Genomic DNA, 23,888 nt, shown 5'->3' on the forward strand with positions numbered 1-23,888 from the left:
TGTTGGTACAAATTTTTCATGCTGTCCCAAAATGTTCTCACCAGTAAATTTATTTACATTTTGTCACTTTGTAACCATAAACCTCAATGTATTTGATCTGGACTTCAAGCCAGAGTGTGTAGAGTAGTTTCATGGACTCAGATCTGGACCAGATTATACTATAAAATCTATTTTTCTTTTCCTAAAAAAAGGTGACAAAAATCTGTTTTTTTAATCTGTTTTCCCAAACAGATAAGTGACACCTTAAAAATTATTTTTTGTAATGCATTCAGAATTGTAAAGATAAACTAAATAAATTTAATTTTGGATTTTTTACTAATTAGATGATTTCTCAAGATGAATGGCTTCACTGAATTATATTTAGGTATAATCGGAGGAAAGGGACAGAAGAGAAACTCATCCCACATTTTTAGTATTTTATTTGTAAAAAACACTTTTAAAAACCATGTATCATTTTCCCTTCACAATTATGTAATGCCTTGCACTGGTCCACCACACAAAAGCTTATGAAATACAGTAAGTTTCTGACTGTAACATGACAAATTAAGTAAAAGTCCATAAATTAGTTTACCAAGGCTCAATACTTCTTGACATTTGAGCAGTGAATTATTACATATGTACTCAGTTATTATCATATGGTAAGAGGAGAGTACGCACACTCGACATGGGCATCTTAATTTCATATTAATCACACTAAATCACCCTTTCTAAAATTACAAAAGAACAGAGGAAAATTTGTTCAGCATAAAAATATGTATATGATGTACAAGATACAGTTGCACAAAATCAATAAATGTGACTCACCTGCGCTGATGATAAACACTGAAAACGGTGTGGAAAAAGGCACGGTATTGGTCAGTAGCTGAGGCCTATATCTCCTTCATACAAACATTTAAATATACACGTATATAAACACATTATATGTATAGACTGCCTGGTGAAAATAAAAGTCGCCACGTGAATATAACTGAGCATGTTGAACGACAAATCCTGTGGTCGTAGAAAAGATGTTACTCTGTTTAAGAATGCATTGGCATCAGGAAGAGAGCTTGCAAAAACTACTAAACCTGTCTTAAGAAATATGCTTGGGAAAAACCTGTGAATGACCATGATCTGTGATCACTGAAGTGTTTGGTGAAATAAATTGAAGATAAATGGAAGAAGTTTGCTAAGTTTAATAGTGAAAATAAAGTGGTTCCACATGCATTATGTGAAGCGAACTCAGCCAATTGTGGCTGAACAGTTGTTGTGTAGCCATAAGAAAACCATTAATTAGTGAGCCTAACTGGAAAAAAAAGGCTACAATTTGTGAGGGAGCATATAGATTGGACTCTGGAGAGATGAAAGAAGGTCATGTGATCTGATGAGTCCAGATTTACCCTCTTCCAGACTGACTGGCACATCAGGGTAAGAAAAGAGGCAGATGAAGGGATGCACCCATCATGCCTAGTGTCTACCGTACAAGCTGTGGTGGCAGCTGCAGTTGCTCAGGTTTATGTTCAGCAACATTATGAGGTCAGCTGTCTACCTGAATATACTGAATAATCGTTGTATTCCATCAATAGATATTCAAAGATGACAATGCCAAGCTTCATTGGGCTCAAATTGTGAACAAGTCGTTCAGGGAGCATGAGAGTCCAGAGCTTAACCCCACTGAAAATCTAAGTGATGTTCTGGAGAAGGCTTTGCACAGTTGTCAGACTCTCCATCATCAATTTAAGAACTTGGTAAAAAGGTAATTCGACACTGGATGAAAAATAAATCTTGTGATATTGCAGAAGATTATAAAACCAATGCAACTACAAATGTGCACTGAAATCAAAGTCACAGTATTCTGTGACCACTTTTTGTTTTGGCAGCAACTTTTTTCTGGCCAGGCAGTGTATGTATATGCATACATACACAATGTTGTACATTTGTGTAAATTACCTACAGTGTCAAGAAGGAGACAAAACTACACTGATACAACATTAGTAGTGTCAAAGCAGCCTATTCAGTCGCTATAAAGACAACAACCTAAATTATGCCTAAAATGTGGTCTTCTTATATGGTTTTACAAAAGAACTGTGTCATTAAATGCCTTACAGAAAAAATATATATATATATTGCCTGCAAACACCAACTTGATACCGTAAGGATTCTATAGCCAAACAAATTTAACAAATTCAGTATGGTCAGTATATAAATCATTTAAGTCAACTGCAACAGTCACAAAACACTGTTCATTCACAAAAACAAAACAAAAGGCTTTTACAGTCTAGTGCTCCAGATGTGTGCTAATGCACTGTGCAACATGTTGCAGACATAGCCACAGATGGCGTTATGGATTTTCATCTCCCAAATAGATATGTAATGTAACACAGGAATGACCAAAGTTTAAAGAAAAAAGGTGACACTGGATCTTTCAAAATCACAGGTATCACAGTTGTTTTATTTTTATTTTATTTTTTTTTACATGGATAGTTGGACAAACGTAAAGAAACTGGTGACAAATAAGCAGTAATACCAGGTAACTATTGGGTTTATAGATTCTCGAAGTAATTGCTGGAAGGTCTTCAGGTCATTATGAAAAGTACATCTATGAGTATTAGAGTATGAAGGACAATGCGCAAGAATGGGTTAACGGATGGTGTTGAGCTGATAAGGTGTGGCATGGGACCCTGCAAAACTTTTTCAGTCTTTTTAGGAATTATATTATATTATATTATATTCAGGAATTTTAAACAGGTCTGCCTATAGCGGCCTCATGGCTGGAGTATATCTTCTTCATGACCATTCCAGGCTGGTAACACACAAGTTGTTGACATCCTTGAGAAAAGAGGTTTCTAGTTACATCTCCTTTTGCAATCTAATGTCATAGGTCCAAAGAAAAAGATGGCTCAGCTATGAAGTCTGCTTAGATGAAAACAAACATGGAGCCCCTTGGATTCCTTGATTTCAAAAGTAAAATATCAAGAGTGAGAAAAGCTTATAAATATGTTTGAATCTGAATTCTTCCTGAAAGCCAGCAGAATTGTTGTGAAATTGGGTGTTTATATTGCACGACATCTAAGGGATTGTAGGAAACCTTCAGTTATTCAGCTACAGGCTAAAAGTTTAAATGTAAAATATGCCTTACCTACTGAAAAAGAACAGTATCTCATTAATTAGTCATATAATTTTACAACTGTCAGATTAGCAACTGATGAAAAGAATTGATAATCTTTGTGTACAAGTATGATTTCCTTTTACTGCACCCAAGAGTTCCTCATAAAGGTATCCACCAGATTAAAATTATTACACATAATGACACAGAATACAGGCAAAAGAAATGGCTACTTATGTTCAGGGTTCAGGTTAGTATTACAGTAATGCTGACTGCTTTCTCAGTCAGCATTGACTGAGAAAGAAAATTTACACCTTACTCTCTTATCCAGTATTTTGTACTTATAGTACCACAAAGCCACTTTAGTATGCCAGTATGGCATTTGTGTCTGTTGGGAAAATGTGAACATTTGACATGACAAAAACTCTCTTGGTTCACTGTACAAAATCTTTTATTTTCTGATGTAATGTATTTTGTTGCTTTTAATTGAGTAGTTTGTGACAAATTTAAGTGTGAAAATATTCTAATAAGACTGGTGAACCAAAGCTTTGGGACTGTGTTGAATTAGAATGTACCTTCTTTTCATTTATGTTCCACCTTGATTTACTTCAGTTTTGAGCAAGGCTCCTGTTCACCTTTTAATTTTTTTCTTATTTCTTCTTTAAATAGCAGAAAGAGTTCAGTGTTGGAAAGTAAAATGTGGAGGAGTTGTCCCAAGGCAAATGACGTAGTTTTCCAGCAACACTGTAAACTCTGGTGTCTGGGGGGAAATCTGAATGTGCTGTAAACGTGTGTGGGATGATGCTGACTTCTTGCACAGCAAGTTCAGAGGTCTCACAGTTCAGGATCAACAGACCCGCCAACAACCAGGCTCTGAGGTGTAGTCTGTGCACAGCTTGAGCTGTGCAATACAAAAAACAACAACTCATCTGCGGGACCCGTCTCAAGGTTTTCAGACTGCAGACACGTTATTGGGTGTAAGGGCATGTGATTCGGAGTTCTGCTGCTCTTTGGGACTGGATTTGTCCAGAACAGATATCTGTGTGACCGTGCTGCTTTCGTTGAACAGCGTACGCCGTCGTTTACTGTAGCTCAGGTAACTCTCGGTCTGCCACTTCCAAAATCGCTTTTTCAATTCAGCCTGCACCTAAAAATCAAATACAGCTTTGATGAAAAGGTCCAGCACTTAAGCTTTCTCGTTTTAGCTTATTTTTGTTATGTATCCAGTGATTACACCAAAATTTGCTCATTCATTTATATCTTTGACAGCATAAAAAGCCATCCCAATAAACTACAAATTCTGAAATACTTTGACAAAAGCTTGACAAATCTGTTTTGAAAGGTTGCAAGAAAATTTGATAACTGGGAAGGGAAACATAAAGAACAAAGGGATCATTTAAATATTTATACATATAGTACACATCTGAACTCCTTTATAGTATCAGAATTTAATAAGTGAGGCTAAATAAAGGAAGAAAGATAACAGGCAAATCAACAAATTTATCCACCAGATGGTGGTAATGACCTATTCAATAACATAATCAAACTTGTCCTGACATCATAAAATATTTTCAACATTTATTTGTAGTTATTGGCTATGTGAGATTCAGTTCTCTCAATGGACAGATCAATGCATAACGTGTACTCACCTCTCCATTTAGGAAACAGTACAGCAAGGCTACAACAAATCCCTTTAAAAGATGAACATGTGATAAAAGTTGTGAAACTTTATATTTCTTTATTTTTAAAAACGTGTTTCCAGTCATACCTGGAAGGATCCCATGCCAACCTCGATGATGATCCTAGCTTCGGTTCCTGTATTTTCCGGTAGGAAGGCGAACACCATGTAGTGCATCCCAAAAAGTGGGATGAGCAGCAGTGTGGATTTGGCCAGTCGCCTGGAAACACAAACAGCAGAGACATAAAGATTACACGGGTATACAGCCATGTGTCATACAGAAGTATTTATGCTCTCTCACTTAAAGTGACTTGTATTGTTGCCACCAACTCCAGGAGACGTCAGCTTCTGAACCAGAATACGGATCACGTTTAGAAAGATGATGAAGTTCACCTACATAGAAGAAAAACATTATATTGTTTATTTAATGTTTTGGTCCTCAACTCCTCTAGCAGAAATTAACAAACACTTGGTAAAGCTGCATGTCTGGTGAGCAGCTCTATATCATATGAATGGACCTTACCAAGCTCCGCCCACAACCGACCCACGTGACCGCAAGTCTCACAAAGCAAGCCTTTGTTGCTATGTAAACATGACTCGATTAGTGCATCATTTCTACCGGATTTTCACAATATATCAGCTACTACAATGGACAGAGGAACTAACAAGTTCATGTCGTCATCTGGGAGGAGGTTACTGGTTTCTCAGTCACAAGCTGGTTGCAAACCTGAGGCCAGCAGGTGTCAGTCAGTTATGGTAGATCTGAAATTTGGTTTGATGACCTCAATATGAGAAGCTACAGACTGATAGGAGGAACCAAAGAGCTCTGTAAAGGTAAAGGCAAGTCTTCTGAAGTTGGGATATAATTAATTTAATTTCACATAATTATCGCGGTAGACGCCATTTGTTTGTTAAAATTTTATGAAATATATTTGTTCTATTTGATGTTTGTTGTGAATGACGTAAACTCACAAAGGAATGAGGTTATTAGTCCAACGTTTAGAAACTACAGCGGCTGGCTGTAATGCGCCACAACAAAGGTAAACAAAGGTAAAATAACCCTAACAGGTGATCAACTCAAAACCACTCGTACCTTTTTACTGTTACCTGTTACCGTGGCAACCGCCTGCGCCCCGCAAAACGAGCAAAGATTACGTTAAAAACATAACATTCAGTCCGTTACGATATCAAGTTTCCAGGCTTGATATTTATTTCTCGATTATTAATCAGCGCTTCCCTGAACACAGCGATGGTTGACTGACTAGCTGTACTTGGTGCTAGCGTGGCTAACACGAGTAACAGTTTAGTCCAAAGACTTTTCTGCTCAAATAAAATCTTTAGTGTATGTCAGATACAGTACACATTGCATATTGATCTGTTTAGCTAACGTAAGACTGTGTAGCAGACAGGCTTCAAGGTGTAGAAGTTGTATCAGTTCTGCCATTATGCTGTACTTAGCTAACGGAAAGCGTATGTTTGTGAGATGGCCACGCACGTGACCACGTAGAATGGGCATCAGCCAATGAAAAGCGGCCCCTCTGGTAAGGTCCATTACTTCTCAGTCCAATGTTGTGATGACGTGCTAAAGGCGGAGCGTTGGAAAGAGTAGGAGCTTTTTAAAGAGACAGAGGCCAATTTTTAGGATTCCAAGTTCTTTTAGGTTTAATATATACAGCATTTGTACAACTTAAGATAACATAATTACTTGATTGCAATATAAAATGGCATTAAGTGGCTGAAAACTACATAATAACCTCTCTTTATGGTTCCATCACATCATTTCAAATAGGTTAGGATATGAACTTTGACTGGGCCATTTGACTCTATAAAACATAATCATAAAGAGGACTTCATGGTCAACGCAATGACTGTGAGGTGATCAGGTTTTGTCTTGGGAAAGCAACCCTAATTCATCAACTTTCCATCACTATGTTCAACAGTTACATTGTTTTCTTTTTAAAAACATGGCACTTCGCATATTGATCAAAAATTTCTGTTTTGGTCTTATCCGTCATTAAGACAAGAGCAAGTTTTGTTCACATGGAGTTTTGCATACCTAAGTTGTGCTAGCATTCTTTCTTAAAAAAAACAGCTTTCTCATAGTAACTATCTATATAAAATATGATACATGGATAAGGTCTGTGGAGTCTGAGATGGAGCTCTTGGGATTTGTTCTTTCACTGAGAAATACCCAGAGTGACCCAGGGGGGAATGTGCTACATTCTCGGAAATGCTGGATACTGCCTTAAATGTTTTCCACTTATAAAAAATGTTCTCACTGTAGAATAATTGGCTTTAAATAGTTTGAAAATGACCTTGCAACTCTTCCCAGATTGACTGGAAGCAATGTATGCTTTTCTACAGATTGCTGATTCCTTTCCACCTGGCATTGTGCTAACAAAGAGCTGATCCCACAGGCGATAATCAATGAATCAAATCCTTTATTTAAACGAAACGTACTTGGCTTCAACTCTTCCTTTTAATTCCTTTGTAACAGGGAAGGTATTGTTTCTCACACACAGCCTTTCCATTCAGACTTAATCTTTAACAACTAAAGATAATGTGGAATTTGTTGTGTGTTTGTATTATGATTAATTTAACAATTTGATCTTTTTTAGGATCTACTGATACGTCAAATCCCACCTACAACCAGCACTTTATAAAACAAATAGATAGACACTCAAACATACACAGTTATTTTTGTCTATCATATATATGATCAAGCCTCAAAAAATAAGTTGCTTTATTGTAACTATGGATTGTTGCCAATCAGATAAAAACAAGATAAGAGTCAAACGTCAGCACAGATCCTAGACTTTTGATCCATCAAGAGCTCCCACTTTATCTGCAGTGTACTCACCAATAGGGAGGCAGTTATTGGACCCTTAATGATCCACCAGATGAAAGCCACATCTGTGTCATCCCAGCACCTGGGATGCATAAAAGCCAGATTTGCAATAAACTGAGCAATATAAGGCCACACACTTTTAAGTCTCATCATGAAATATGCAACATTTACTCAAGCCAGAATGTTAGAAATTAAACTGTAAATCTTTCTCTGAAACAACCTTCCCATCACGATTTTACCAATTTCCTAAAGGGACCATATTATATTATATTTAACATCTTCGCAGAATTGCCTGTTTATTGGCTGAGTCAATCCAGAAAAATAAGTTTTTGGTGAAACATCAATGCAGAATATTGTTTGGCATGCTAACCCTGCAAATGGTAAAGCTAGTTAAAATATCAACTATGTTTTAAATATGGGGGAAACTAATAATCACTCCCTTGGAATAGGATTTAAAATATCTATTTTTAACACTGTTAGATGTTCATATACTATTACTGTTAAAGAGTGATCTGAAAGGGATGAAATAGATATAAATACCTCCAAGCTTTATAAACATTGGAAATCAGAAATAAAGGTAATACTTCTGATTGACATCTCTCTAAACCAGTTTTTTTTTTTTTACTTAGAAATTACTGTATGTTCAAGCAGCTTAGGATTTTATGAACTCCATGTTCACTCGTATCCAAACACTTTAGTCTGGGCTCCTTATAAAGCATCTAAACTTCTTTAACTGCCAACCTGTCAACAAATACATTTTCCATAAATTCTGGATAGGGAGTTTTATTTCTTCTCAAACTGAAACCATAATTAGAGTTTGCCACATTGTCAATTTCTAATTTCCTCATCCTGTATTAAGCAGCTTATCACTTCCAGAACTACAAACTGGCTTGACATGCTAGATTACAACTCTAAGCAGGAAGTCTTGAAAAATGGTCTAAATTTGAAATTAAAAAAATGAGTTCTTCCAGCTATAAAAAAACCACTTATACTTTTTGGCACCCACTTAGTTAAATCTGCTAGTGTTCCTTTTAACATGAAGCATATAGGTGAGAGCATTGTTGTTTAAATAAAATATGTGTCTGCTTATTCTTACAAGAAAAAACAAATCTGATTTTCACCAGCAGCCACAGCATTTGCTCACCCCTTATTATTGTAGAAGTTTCTACTGAGAATCCAGGTTGCAATGATTATCGCCGGTAGACCTGGGAAAAAAAATAAAAAAAACACAGAAACCAAATCATTACGCAAGAAACTTGTTACAGCTCTAACAAGAAACTTTGAGAAAGTACCAGAAAAACCCACCCCAACCAATTAGTATATACCACCAGAAGTATTTCTTTTGAAAGACGAAGGTGAGTGCTAGCAGCGTCTGTAGATACATCCCCTCCACCAGTAGCCAGAAGTAGTTGGCCAGGATACTAAACTGGAAAAAGGCCACAGCAGACTTGCAGGCTGTCTGCCGGACAAGGCAAAGACAAACATCAGATAAGGTTGTAAACTTCACTTAACCTGGCAGATTACAGTACCAAAGTTTATAACAACTGTTGTTCATGGAGTTTTTGTTCTTGTTAAGAATGGAAATAATTTATTTGTTTCATTTTCTTTACAAACCTGAAACTTTGGGTGACAGAAATTATTCAATTTGAGGCATTAACATTTTTTATTGAAGAGAAACTGGAACATTTACAAATTTAAAAGTTTTTTTATTTGCAGATAAATAGACAGATAGATAATTTTAGGGTCACCACGTTTTAATCTGTACAGATGTTTCTGTACATCATCCCCTTGGTTATGGTGTTCCATGTACTATTCCTTTCCTGTTGGTATCTGTATGCAGCTGGGGCCTTGCCTGATGTGGTACATCTGTGCCTTTATTGCTCTGGTGATCAAGGGCTGCTCATGTGCTGCCATGACCTGACCTTCTGTGCCGTACAGCCCTCTCCAGCCATTGGTAGGATTTGGTCATATCAGCCACTTCAGCTAACTGTTGGCATCCAATGCATGTTCTTTTCCTCCCATGATGGTTCCTTCAGATCCTTCTCCTCCATTTGCTATTGTTTGAGATTTTCACTGAGCACTTCATCCCTTGAGTCCGTCTTTTCAATGTGGTCTTGGAGTTTGGATGACAGCTCTGATATACTGTAGACCTCTGCCTTCTTCTGTGCTTTGGGGTTTATATATACTAACGTGCGTAAATTGGCTTCTATGGCAGAGATCCAAGGAACAACTACTTACCCCAAAGCACATAAAGACCCATCTCACATTTGACAAGACATTCTTTATAATTATCATCATCATAAAGTTTATGATGATGAGAGTTTTGGGAATATATTCTATGGAATGATGAGACAAAAGTGGAACAATTGTGGAAGTTGTGCATAATGTCACATTTGTTCCAAAGTTAGCACAACATTTCCAAATCAGACTATCATACTGGCAGTTCTTGGCAGTGACTTTTTGGGACAGCTTTGCTTCCTCAAGACCTGAGAAGCTTGTCATAATTGATGATGTTGACCTAACAGTTATTGCAAACTCTTGATGAGAGTTGTTGCTGCTCAGATTGTGCAACTATTTATTAGGTTTAGGGGACATTTACTTTATCCCAGAGGGCCAGGTTGGTTTGGATAACATTGAAAACTGTTTATTGCATTTACGCAAGTCAATTGTACTTGCGTAATTGGATACATCAAAATTTAATTTGATGTTCTAAAACATTTCAGGGTGAAAAAAGGCCAAAACAGAAGAAATCTGTAAGAGGAAAAACACTTTTTCACAGCATTGCAGTTGTCATGGTAATGGCATGATTTCTCTGTGGTTTGCTCCAGTTGTGTTATTGACAGCTTCCCTGTTTTCCTACTTTATATTTAAAACTACCACTGTGCCAGCATCTAAAAGACTAGGTTTACTTGAGGGCAACAACTGCTGCAGCCACTGGCCCATGATGCTGAAGGGTCAGAACTAAGCAGCAGACATTAAAAAAAAAAACTTAATCACAAGGTGGACATGAAAGAATTCTCAGTGAATGAATATGGTAATAAAGTATATGATAAATTACTTGGTGTAGATCCTGTTGATTAAGAAGTACCCAGAGGTCACTGTCTGAATTGAGATTATAAATAAATCCAGCTTGTTCATTATGATGGGTACAAAGAAGTAGAACATCCATGTTAAGGTGAAGGCCATGTGGCCACTGATTTATTATGGACAAATAAATGCCACAGTCCTGGCTGAGAAAGCACAGCAGTGGCTGTATTTTCTTAGAAAACTCAGGACAGTAAACCTGTTACAGCTCATGACATCCTTCTATAACTCCATCTCTCACAGCATCTCAGTGTGGTATGGCTCTGCAGAAAAATAGAAATCTCTACAGTGATTTATAAATACTGCCAGGAACATCATCGACCAACAGCTACCTACTCTGGACAATTCATCAACTGATGTTGCCTGCAGAGAGCATACAATATTCTGACAGACTCACTCTATCCTGCCCACCACGTGGATGAATTACTGCCTTCGGGAAAAATAGATCCATCAAAACTGATACTTCAACATTTCTTAACAGCTTTTTCCCTACAGCTATTAATAAAGTTAATTTTGAACTAAATATCCCACCCTAATGACTAAAGTCTATTGATATTATTGGATAAGGTCATTTTTGTTTTATGAATTTGAACTGCAGACAAGCACTAGAGTGATAATAAGTGCTGATGTTAATACATCATTTGAATGTGGCACTGATAATTGAGAATCACTGCCATAGGCTGCTTTTCTACATATTCATTTTTGTTTCATATCAAACCCACATGAATTTGATATATATATATATATATTTTTTTTTTTTTTCTTGACAACAAAAATCTTGGTCCAACTTTGTATGTCTACCTTTGTGATAGTTGCACAAAAATATTGTTATTTACGTGGCTTCCCATACAATCAGATGGCTTGTTGTTCTAATGTTTCTAATGTTTGTTATTTAGAGGTAACAATATGTCAGTCTTTGGAACAGTTCTCTAACAATAAGCTTCAAAATTTTATTTTTCTTTCCAATTTAGAAGAGTAGACATATGATTATGACAGCAGTCATCCTTGGCATTTGTACAGCACCATGTATGTTTATAATCCAGTAATTCTCAGTATATAATTTAAAAATACAAATGCTGTTGTTGGAAATTTATTATTCCATTTTGATAGTTTGATGAACTAAATTTAAGAAAGTAAAATGGTCATCTTCTATACACTGGCGTATAAAATCCAAAAACACCTGCGTTTCACTCACATCTTTTTTGTATTTCCATTCATATTCAGACTTGGAAAGATGTCAATCATGGTACATGGTTTGTTAGTACTGCAGAGGAAAACTGTAGTACTCTTATCCTTCCTATTTCAGCCTTACTTCCAATCTAAATGAGTCACAGAAAGTGCTTATGCTGAGGCCTCACAAACAATAAGTACATTCACACCTTTCACAGTAGCTTTATCAGCAGAAAAGCAGGAAGTGAAAACCTCATCATTAATGCTCTGAGACATCCCCTGTATTTTTATCTTTCTATCTCTCTCCTTTCAAGAAAACAGGTTGTGTAAACCTGTCCAAGTTGTTCAGGAGGTACAGAAGCATTTTCAGATGTTAGATCTACAACAATTTCTGCTTTTACAAAATTCTTACTACTGGTGAGTTGGTGAAACGGCGGCACTCACAGTTGACACGAAGCAGTGGTCCAGATCTTCATCAGAAAAAAGAACCAGGTCTTTGATGAAGACAGCAGTGGCTCTCAGGATGAAGGAGAAGAACAGGTTTATGTGGATGTAGTTTCTGGTGCAGTGAAATTTCCTGCAGAGAGAGAACAAATATATTTGAATTACCTTGTGTTTCCCCACTGTATGTGTCTACATAAATAAAGGTAGCAGAAGATTTGAAATTGTTACCTAAAAACAGTGAAGACAAAAATAGCTGATATAAGTGATATGAGTGAGGTAGCATAGCCAGCAGTGTACACCTGTTTAAAGTTGGAGAAATATGTTGTCTGAAAGAGACAAACAAAAGAAAGTTAGGACATTTCATTAAAGTGCTCTCCAACAAGTTGTTCAATCATCAAAGAAAGAACATTTTGAGTTTGCTGAAACTTAGTGAATGAATAACTTAGATATTTTAGTGAAACTCAACAATGATTATTGAAATTCTGAGGAAAGCAAATTGAGTGAGAGTCTGTTCAAATAAAAGTTCCGGGTATGTAAAAAAAAACAAAAAAACTTTAGTACATAATTTTTTTATCTTTAATGTGATTTCAAAACATATTTTATCCCTTTAATAAAGGGATAAAGAACATTACTATTAACCCTAATCTGGTTGCATGTTGTAAATGTGTCCCTTTGAAACAAATAATTGAATTGCCTGGGAAATTCAGCCATTTGATTCACCTCTGCTGGAATAGAAAATCTGTGGGGACTGTGGATAAGAGAAGTCCTTACAACTGAGCTGAAGAACTTTGTAAAACAGAATGGTCAGATAATAGAAAGTGAATATGTGCATGCTGACAGATAAAGTTGAATGAAAAGATGCTTCAGCAAGTGTCAGTTGAAGGGTCCACACTTAAGAAACCAGGTTGTTGCACCTGTTTTTTCCCTACCTGATTTGTTTGTTATTCAGTGAATTATACGGTTTATATCACTAAGAAAGTTTTTTTTTTAATTATCCATCATTATCAAAATCTTGCTTTTTAACAGTACACATCTGAAATCCATAGGTTGAGTATTCATGTGCTTTTAAAACACAACTTAACCTGTACAGATGAAGACATTCTCAACTCTTATAATGTTTTTCTCTGTATGTCCATGTGCGACAAAGTCGACAGCAGGGGATTTATTGTAATCAAAACAATAAAATGTTCTCTTTTTTCTGTAAGGGCTCATATTGCTGCAGAAGAATGTTATATTTTTGACATCTGTCATCTACTCTGTCTAATTATGAGCATAATAAGAGCAGAAGTTTATAGCCAGTAATTAAATCTGTAATAGTAGGTTCTTATTGTATAAGTGCTGTCAACCAAACGTTCTCACTATACCACAGCAACACAACAGTTTTGTCTCAAAGGTGAAAATAAATAAAAAAATAAAAATGGGCAATATTTCATCAAACCCTAGCCCAACAGAAATTAACAATAAAGAAAATGTGACCCAGAGAGTAGGGGCCCAGCACATTCAATAAAACAAAAAGGTTCACAATGATCAGTTCAAAATATATTATAACTCCACCAACATAATAATAAAGTCTCACTTACCTCTGGCTCTGGCTCTTCAACATCTTTAAACACACAGGTCTCATGGTAGTTCAGATGCTCGTACCAGCCCTCTTCTGTGCAGTTCCTTGAAACATAAGCTAAAAAAAGATAAAGACAGAAAAGAGTGACAGACAAAACAATTTACAACAGTTAAAACTAAATTAAAAAATAAATACTCACATTAATGATGGAGATGTAGTAAATGGTAAATAGGGAACAAGTGTTTATCGTTCGTAAACAAGAAGCATTTGTGGTGATTAGTCAACAAGGTACAGCTGGGATGATTAACAAGAAGCAGGTGTGACAATTAGTAAACCTGGAATAGACTAGCAAATCCATCCATACCTATGAACTCCAGCATGAGTGACATCTGTGTCAATGTTGAAAAATTATTGCATTAATTTATATAGTGCCTTTTATTCACTTTTGCATTGTACTTCACAAAATCAAAGCATAACTGATGAATATCAAAGCAAAAGACAGACAGTAAGTGAAAGTCTGGTGATGAGAAAGAGCAAAGTTTCAGTGAATGAATTATGTGCTCATTATTTGCTTCTGTATTTTTGGGTAGGCTTATACTTCTGAAAAAAAGCCTTCCTATATGAGATCAAATAAAAAATATATGAACAGAAATTTTTGAATTTTAAACTTCATCTTGACCAGTTCAACTGAATTTAAATGAGCTGAATTTTGTTCTTTGTTCTTCCACCATAGCCTGGAGATAGAATGGAGGAGCTCAAATCCTGAGTTCCGGAAGTTTCATGATGCATAAAGAGCAGTGACGTGCGGTGAGGTTCATAGCTGGTGAGGCACTGACGTCATCAGAATCAGATTTGCAAATAGATGCATAGATTGACAGCAGTTTACAGGTTATGTTTCACTTCTGCATCCTTACACATACAAACTGTAGCTCACAAAATCTATCGCTGCACTTGACTTGCTTCCCGAATCGTTTAGCCTAGCTCGCTGTCACTTACTCGGCAGTTGAGGAGTGAACAAGACGAACGTCTGGGATCTTGAGCGCCCCCTGCCATGAGGCAAGAGAACTGCCTGCCTCACCTCGAACCTGTTCTCTGCCGTTTATAATCGCTCATTACACGAAACACGTTACACAAACACAGTTGGTGACAAAAAGCACTGTACATTATATACATAAGCTAAATTATTGGAAATAAGTTCACATATTAAATTTGTTTAAACCATTTTATTGACGCCGTACAGCAACATGCTCTCTCCGCTTAGCAGCCAGCGCAGAGCCAGGGGTTGCGCAATCCAAGGTGAGGCAGAGCTCGCTGCTGCCTCACCGGCATCGCTTCCAAGCATTTGAATGGGAAAATAAGAAAATTCAGCGATTTTGAACAAATAAAAATCGAAATTGGTGAAGCTACATGAAAAATAAATATTTTTTAGTACAAACCACCGGATGAATATAACAATTTAAATTACTTTATGATTATATATTTTCTTTCTTTCCATGATGGCTGGTGAGGCACTGCCTCACCTGCCTCCCCTGACCGCACGTCACTGATAAAGAGGTTTTCAGTTACCAAAACTGAATTCACCCTTTCAGCAGAAGCGACAAAGTTTACAGTGAAATGCTGGGTTTCATGAAGTGAAAATGCCATCCAGCTTCTCAGTACAGCAAAGTGTGGGGGTTTGAGTCGTGGGTGGATTTACCGATATCCAGCAGCAGAACACCGTAGCATGTAGAGCCTGCAGCTACAGCAAATGGTTGGATGCGATTTAAGGTTTAAAGGTTGCGGCTCTGGGGACAATGCTAAAACTCATATCGCCTTGTTTAACAAGCAGTGTCAGCTCCAAACTCATGCTCCTGGCTCTTGACTGAACTGTTTGATTTTCCAATTCATTATTTATTTATTTCTTTTGCAGAGTCCCATTAGAAACTCTGGACCAACTTGTGGAGGAGGAAATCCAGCAAGGTCCAGGGAATGACTAACACTGAGTTATGAAGTCATTCACAACAACCTTCGTCTCCTGATGCATAAAAGCAAAACTTTCAGTTAACTTTCAGTCAATATCATTTTTTTTTTCTTGCACTAAGAATTTCACTACAGGAAACATGCAAGCGTATTATCAGCATCCACAATCTGTGTAACCACTCTGCTGTTGCTAGTTTGGCTGAGAACCATTACCTGAAATTTCTTTGTTTGTTCCAGTGCAATCAAAAGGTGCAAAATCAAGCACATTGTTGATGTGCAAAGGTCTTGAGTCATTCAACATTCTTGTGCATCTTTCATCCTAGCAGCCTACCTTTCCCATAATATTTCAATCAAAATATCATCAGGCTTTAAGAAAGTTTTTGTTTTCTGCTATATTTTACACTCTTTTCTATGTTTTTATGCACACACTGCACTGTTACTAAATCCAATAACGGTTTTTGACAGACTTTTATTGTGACAATTTTACATTTGAATATGCTCTAAACCATCCTACTGTTGCTCTGGTTGTAGGTTCATAGTCGTAGACCGAACTCCGTACTAGTCTCAAACCATTTCCAACCTCTAACAGGTTTTCTTTCTGTTTTTAGATGCATCTATTTTTCCATCAGCTTTGACCAACTCTCCTTGCTTCTTGCACTTTGTGTGTAGACTAAAATGTTACACATGGTTTCATTTGAGAAGACCATCTTTATCAATGTTTCCTGTGTCTCCTTCATTGTTTGCAGTATTTTTGTCAACTAATATTTGTCTTTCTTTGTTGAATCCTCATTTGCTCTGACATTCATTAATTTTTCCATCATTTCATCTATTTTTGCTGTTTATTCCTTCCTGCATGTGTGCATTTATTGTTTTGATGTAAAAAAAAAAAAAAAAAAGACCAGCTGGATCTGACAGGGGTCTGGAAGAGACAGGAGGGGTAATCTAAACAGTCTGTGCACACAGACAGGCAGCAGTGCACACTGAAAACTAAACAGTCTTCATAAACCACCCAACAAAAACACAACACCGTCCCAAGGGTCCTCCAAAATAACATGATAATTTTTCTGGTCTGCGTTATGATGGATGACCAGAACTGATCATAATGTTAGATTTAAACAGCATTCTTTATTTTGTTTAGGAAAAAAAAGGAAATTCAACTTCACAATGTCAAATCATAGTTTCTTTAAGACAAATTATGAACTGAAAAAAGAAAAAGCAAGAGGATGAAAAGGGCACCACAGCTGCTGGCAGGAATATTAATTTCCTGCTGACCAGAGCATTTCTGCAGGACTCAAATTATAAACATAAACAACTGGCATATATTTCAGAGTACATTAGTTCCTTTAGAGCAGGAACACTCTCAGAATCAACAACGTGCAGTCAGGGGAGGCAGCGATGAAGCAGAGCCTCACCTGTCATTATGGAAGAATAATAGTGAATGTAATAAGATAATTTATATTGCTATTTTCACCCTGTGGTTTGTACTGTGAAGTATTTATTTTTCATTTAGCTTTACCAATTTTGATTATTTTTTTTTTTCAAAATCGCTGAATTTTTGTGTAGTTAACGGAATTATTCTACCATGGCAGCACGGCTATGGATGGCATGTGAAAGTATAGTCTTTTTGCCCTTCAATGTTGTCCGCATGCTCAAAATATCCGTATCTAAACAATAACAAGCAGGGGGTCTTATGATTTTGATTAAGTCAGTGCCTCACCAGCCATGAACCTCACCACACGTCACTGCTCAGAATGCAACGTGCAACAGCACAAATGAAAAAAAAAAAAAACACAGACACACCCACACACATCTCAGAATTGTAGTTGTGGTTTTTATGTCACTGACAGTGATTTGAAACATTTATTTACCTTGGTTGTCGGCAAACAGCTGAGAGACGTTCGTACATGAAACCCTGACCACCTGTCCCACGTTGGCCCGGTGCCAGCAGTAAATATCATCCCAATATGTTGGGCAACCTGAGAAGACAATTAGAATGTAATAAACATTTACCAATGTGACTGCACCAATGTCTTCAGGGATAACACATTTAATAAAATTATATGCACTAATCAAACATTAGATTAATAGACAGCTACAGTTTGTTGACTTTCTTGAATGTGTTTGCGTAACCTAAGAGTTAATGTTTCTCTTCTCAAAATAAACTCGACCTTAAGAGCAGGACATTTTGATCTGAATCCACAGCTATGTACTGGGCCAAACAAGGGAAAAGGAAATTTTATGTGCCAGAGCCCTTACTTTATCTCTACTTTCAAAAAGAGCCTCAAAATGTGTAAATACTCAAATTAAAAACCTGCATTGTAAATAAGAAACATTGGCTTGTGGAATGTGGTATTGGAGAAAATTGTATAATACTGGTTTAAAATAAGACATTTATGGTCATTAAGAATCAAAACAGTTGACCGAGTAAATTTAACCCCATGTAACAAGGTAGACTTTCGCGGTTGGATTTTACAGTGAGGATGAAGCTTTGAGGCAGAGTCAGGTGGAAAACAGCAGTGGTTTATTCTTCACACAAAATCAACAACACTTCACAGGTGAAACTGCAGTCTTAAATAGTCCCAGCTGTGACAGACCAAACCACCTTTAATTCACAGGGGAATCTCGATTCATCAATATCCACTTATTTAATTAAAATACCTTTTACTAAATACAAACATTTCCATTTACTTTTTATAAATATTTTATGTTTTATCATTGCACCACATGAAACACCACAAAACCCATAAACAATTCCCCCCCCCCCACACTTTTCAATGGCCTCTCCCGGAGACTATATATGGTGTCTGGACCCCCAGGGCAGTATTTGTCCAAACAGCCTGGAGAGGACACAGAAAAGACAGGTGAGTCACTCTACATTAGCACTCCACACCCAAAAGATTTTACCCACCAGTAGCTCATTGCTCTGAGTAACAATTATCTTCCCTCCATAGGCAACCACCTCACTCGTCAATGAGGAGCAGCTGTGCAGAGCCCAGAACAAAAGGCTACATGCTAATCTCTAAAATACTCAATAAATACAATTAAAACTTCTTGTGTGCAAATTGTTATTGATGTGCAAATCTATGCTTAAAGTGCAGTGCTAAATAAAGTGCTTGTTAATAAAGTGCAAAAAGTACTTTTAAAAGTGCTATACAGTGATTTCAGTAAAAATAGTCCCAGTAATGAAGATCTCTTCATTACACCCCAAATAGGGTGTAAATTTTAAATGTACAATCAAAAACAAGGGTTTGCAAAATAGTTGTACTGAAATATGTAAAGATATTTAATGATAAAATAGCATGTAATTTATCTGCAACATGAAACCAGATCAAACTTTGCACATGACTGCATTTTTATTGAAGTATTAATAATGTTAAAGAGGAATGTATTTCCCAGGACTTCACTTTTTTATCTATATTTACTACTATGTTCTTAAAACACATCAGAATAATTTTAAGGTCCTGATTTAGCTTCTTTACTTAATTTCTCAAATTGTCCTTGTTGGGGGAAGTGATGAAACAACAACCTATGGATGGAACACAACCAGAAATGTTCTTTCTTTGGTTAGTTTTAACTCACAATTGTGAACAATTTTACTTAAACTTTTACCTACTCACTAACCTTCTGCTTATTTTACTTTTATCAGTACAGTTACAGTTTTTAAATAACAGTACAGTTATTTACTTATACTTATTCTTTTAAACATACACTTTTGGTACCTTTACATACCTATACTTAGCAACACTAAATTACAATTGCTTGCTTTTATTTGCAAATGTTTACTTACACTTCATTATATACTTTCCAACTTGCACTTTTATACTTTAACTTACGGAAACTTTAATTGTTTGTTTAAAAATAATTACCATTTGGAGTATTTTGTTAAACCTATCTGCTACTAGCAATTATTTTCCTTTAATTTCTAAAGAGTCCTTTTACTTCTCTAGTCTTAAGCACTTACCCTTTAGTAACTTACATTTATGTTCTTACTTTTACTTTAGTTAAACTTAGTTGTATATACTTTGCATACATTCACTCCTAATTTGCTTTCAGTTACTTACACTTGTTAAAATATTTCTTAATTTAGATTTGCATACACCATATTAACTTGAACTTTTAAGATTTGTCCACTTACTAATTTAAGCTTACTTGCACATAATGTATTTCATTAATTTACCATTTTACTTTACTTGCTAAGAGTAACTGAAGCATCACATGCACAACTTAAACATATGGCACAAAGAGACATTAATACCTTCAAAGGTCATAATAACTGCATGTGTCTAATTATATTGTTCATACTAAAGGTTTCTTTATTGGATGACACACTGAAGCATTTAAACTTACTCTCCCATTAATAAAATGTTGAGGTTCATACATGTACATGTTTGATGTTTTATTATTACACCTTCCTGACCTTCTTCGTAGTCCCGTAAAAAGCCAGCACCTGGTCATTTTATCAACTTTTCTTATACAACACACTTAACATTCTATAAGCAACAGACTTTTTGACCTTGAATGCATCTAAATCCTGCAGAACCAGCTAATTAAGCATTTTCCTGGAACAGAAACTTAGTTCTCTGATGTTAGTTTTCAAGACTGAGGGTTTCCCTCAGTCTGGGAAAGGCGAAGGGTGTTTGATTTTGTGACGTTCTCAGCCCTCCTCTCTGCCCACGCTTCCTCTCCACTGCCGCTCATATCACATGGCCGACGAAGTCTCTCCCTGCGGACCCTGGCGCTCTGGATGAGAGTGTGTTTGTGATAAGAGACGGTGGTAATGAGGCGCCGGACTCAATCCGCCATCTCATCGTCTCATACATCAAAGCTCCTCTGCCCTGCGTCAATTAAAACGGCCGCACGGAGAGATGCAGCAGCACTCATTCATAATGAAACACAGCGTTTGGCTGCTGCTGCAGGTTCTCCTGCCAAAGCTGCGAAGAAGAAGACATCTCACAGGATAAATGAGGCTTTGAACTCGTTTTTCATTTATATTTTCCACTCCATCATAGCTACAGATGACATCTTCATTTATTATGTTCTAACAATGACTCAAGACGGAGTACCTTTAGATTGTTAAATACTGTAATATTGACAGATATCCCCTATGAAATGGGACTTCATTTAAATGGACATAGTGGCTATGGCTTTTTTAAGGTTTCAAAAGGTGATGGGAAATAGTTCCTTCTTCAGATGCTCACTAAAGCAAAGCAAACAGCATTATAGTGGGATTTAGCAATGGATAAATGGACATGTAGATCTCATTATATAGTCATGGTTGTCTTTTGGTCTTGTTTACAGTCAATAAACATGAGCAAGATGCTAGTAAACGTCAGTGCCAGAGACAAAATCCTGAAGGATCAGTGGTCTGTAGATGAGAAATAGAAACATGAGAACTTGAGCTATTTGAGCACAATGAACTCACTTTCTTTTTCAAGAAACCAGTTTGAGACGTGCTTCATTTTGTTTTTGGAAATACAAGATCTTTACACTGTGGTCATAAAAGGATGGAAATTTCTCAACTGTTGCCAAAAAGTCCTCATTTTCTACCCCGAGTTCAGATTCAATGAACCAGAAACATTTTCCGATCGATCATGGTCAAATTTTGTTGAGTCTTAACTGATAGGCACAATGCCTGACTTGACACTTCGGTTTCAGTTCTTTTTTTCAAGGCGAATTGTGCACTACAGTCAGAAATGGTATTCCCCATACTTTAGTTGTAATGAGCTACTGTTTCCTCCTATCATCTCAGAAAAGGTTTTCAATTTTTCACTGAGAAACAAGATATTTTCATCCACACAACTGTTGCTCTTATTGTGTCTGAACTACCCTAACTAGTCTGTTTGGCACAAACAACCATGTCATGTTTAAATCCATTTAACATTCTTCATCTGGATTTTTGGTTTAAACAAGTCATCATCAGCATATGCTTAAATACACTAACTGTCTGATTTGATATTTTGCATTCATAATAAGTTGAGGAAGTAGATCTTATAAATTATCCAATAAGTCTCAATAACACAACAAACCACAAATATATTTTGATATGTAAGATTAGAAAACTAAAAATGTTAGTAAAATTAAAATTCACGATCACCCCTTCACACAACAACCCACCTGCAGTATTAGAAAACAAAATGTATCCTTGTCTATTTAAAGCCCACAGGGCATCTAAAGTGACTTACTGGTTTGTTTTTCTTGCTGAGGGCTGTGAAAGGTCAAACCTGGCTGAACAGTATTAAAGTAATTTCTCTGTCCCACCTGCTTTACTGCGACATTCAAGGATTCACCTGTCTGACATTTCTGTATCCGATTAAAAAAGGAAGGAAAAAAAAACATCTGCAACAACTTATGAAGAAAGATTTGTCATTCTCGAGGACAGACATGAAGGGGGAAGGAGTATTATATCGATCAAATGTCAGCCTAAATGGAAGGCCTTTATTTCCTCCTCAAGGTCTGGCCAGTTTATCCCTCGACGCTTCATTTCTCAGTATATTCTGGATTCAATAAGGCACAAGTACACTAACGGCTATAATAGTGTTTCAAATATTAGAGTAGTGAAACCCCCCTGGGATGGATACAACTGTGAAATCTCTTTATAACCTTTGTTATGAGATGCAGATAGAAGAACTGTATATCAAGAGATAATCTGAAGATATTAAAGAAAAAACCTGTAGCTTGTCACTTGGTTAATCAAGCTGTTAGATTTTTATGAGGGGAGTATTATATAAAATTAACTTTTTGAGCTTTACTCCATGTTATCATGTTATCCCTTCATCAAAAACATATCTAGAGAATTGCTTTGATTCTTTCATGCATTTTTGAGAAATCCTTGAGTCTCCCCTGGCAGCCATTCTGGGGTGTCTGTGCTCTTGCTCTCACCTAGCACTGCCTATTTTCACAAAGCTCCTCCTAGGGCTAGGAGACTCCGCCTCAGCATATGAACTACGTCTCAGTCCAACACGCCTAACAACGATTGGAAATGGTAAAGGCACATTGTTGTGGTGACATGCAAAAGAGTATCAGAAAGATTATAACTTCTTAAAGAAACGGATGGCAATTTCAAAGCATCAAACTGCAAAGTCAAATTTCTTCTAAGTTATTTTTGCTCCATACAGCATTTTTGTAACAACTGAAGGTAACATAGTTATCTTTTTGTGCTATAAAATGACACCATGTGCCTGGAGAATACATAATACAAGTCTTCTAAGGTTTTGTTCTGAAAAAACGTTTTTAAATTTTATCCCTTGAATTCCTATCTTTTCCCTGCCTCACAACCCAAAGCAGTAAACCAAAGCAGTAAAATCTTCCACAGGACACAACATTAAGCAGATAAAAAAAACATGTCAACATTACATTTATTGGCCGATTACTCTTTAAAAGCTAAAGGGAAAAAATTACAGCATTTTTCCTGAGAAATACAGTACAATGCACAGTCCTGGAGAAAAGAAAGTTTCCATGACTGTCAATGCAGTCCAACTTTGCTGCCTACATTTTATAAAAAAACCAATTTATTAATTATTCATTACCAGTGTGACTACCTCTATAAGAGCAGGAGTTGTGAATGTTTGTGAGTTCCTTCAGCATGTAGGCGTCGGTCCAATGCAAAGGTGGAAATATACGGAAATGGCCTTGGAGAGCAATTGTTGCTGTCCATCATGTGGGGAACAGTTGCAAGGATGGATGGATGAAAATAATTTGTGGGGAACAATTGCAAGGATGGATGGATGGAGGGACAGACGGGTGTATGGATGGATGCTACACTCAGAAAGATTTTTCACAAAAAGGAAAACAGGCTGCCGATCGTCCCACTTCAACACAAACACATCAAACCAACTTCCCAGCACAATTGTGGAGGAGTAATGAACTGATTTGTTTTTGTTTTTGCTGCCACAGGACTTGGGAACCTTGAAATTATTTTCAGTCCTCTGTATAGTCAATTATTTTAGAGTTATATGTGAGGCCATTTGTCTTACTGCTGAAGCTCAGTCTAAAGTGGATAATCAGCAGATCAATGTTCTTGAGTGTAAATCAACAAAATAGCTGAAAAAGAAATAAATTA

The 23,888-nt window shown here is 36.6% G+C and overlaps 1 protein-coding gene across 1 annotated transcript in view; it reads right to left on the reverse strand.

Annotated features, from left to right (window-relative positions):
- Window positions 1-401: 401 nt before the first annotated feature.
- ghrhrb (growth hormone releasing hormone receptor b) overlaps window positions 402-23,888 on the reverse strand; it is a 32,821-nt gene continuing 9,334 nt past the window's right edge. The window contains exons 3-13 of the mRNA XM_032571592.1: window positions 17,698-17,805; window positions 13,890-13,987; window positions 12,538-12,635; window positions 12,310-12,442; window positions 8,917-9,070; window positions 8,756-8,816; window positions 7,624-7,693; window positions 5,065-5,156; window positions 4,854-4,983; window positions 4,735-4,776; window positions 402-4,232 (exon numbers count right to left, since the gene is read on the reverse strand). Of these exons, the coding sequence (XP_032427483.1) occupies window positions 4,038-4,232; window positions 4,735-4,776; window positions 4,854-4,983; window positions 5,065-5,156; window positions 7,624-7,693; window positions 8,756-8,816; window positions 8,917-9,070; window positions 12,310-12,442; window positions 12,538-12,635; window positions 13,890-13,987; window positions 17,698-17,805 (1,181 nt within the window). The 3' untranslated portion in view covers window positions 402-4,037. The remainder of the gene's footprint in view (window positions 4,233-4,734; window positions 4,777-4,853; window positions 4,984-5,064; window positions 5,157-7,623; window positions 7,694-8,755; window positions 8,817-8,916; window positions 9,071-12,309; window positions 12,443-12,537; window positions 12,636-13,889; window positions 13,988-17,697; window positions 17,806-23,888) is intronic.

The sequence above is a fragment of the Xiphophorus hellerii genome, chromosome 9, assembly GCF_003331165.1.
Source record: "Xiphophorus hellerii strain 12219 chromosome 9, Xiphophorus_hellerii-4.1, whole genome shotgun sequence".
In the NCBI taxonomy this organism is placed as follows: Eukaryota; Metazoa; Chordata; class Actinopteri; order Cyprinodontiformes; family Poeciliidae; genus Xiphophorus; species Xiphophorus hellerii.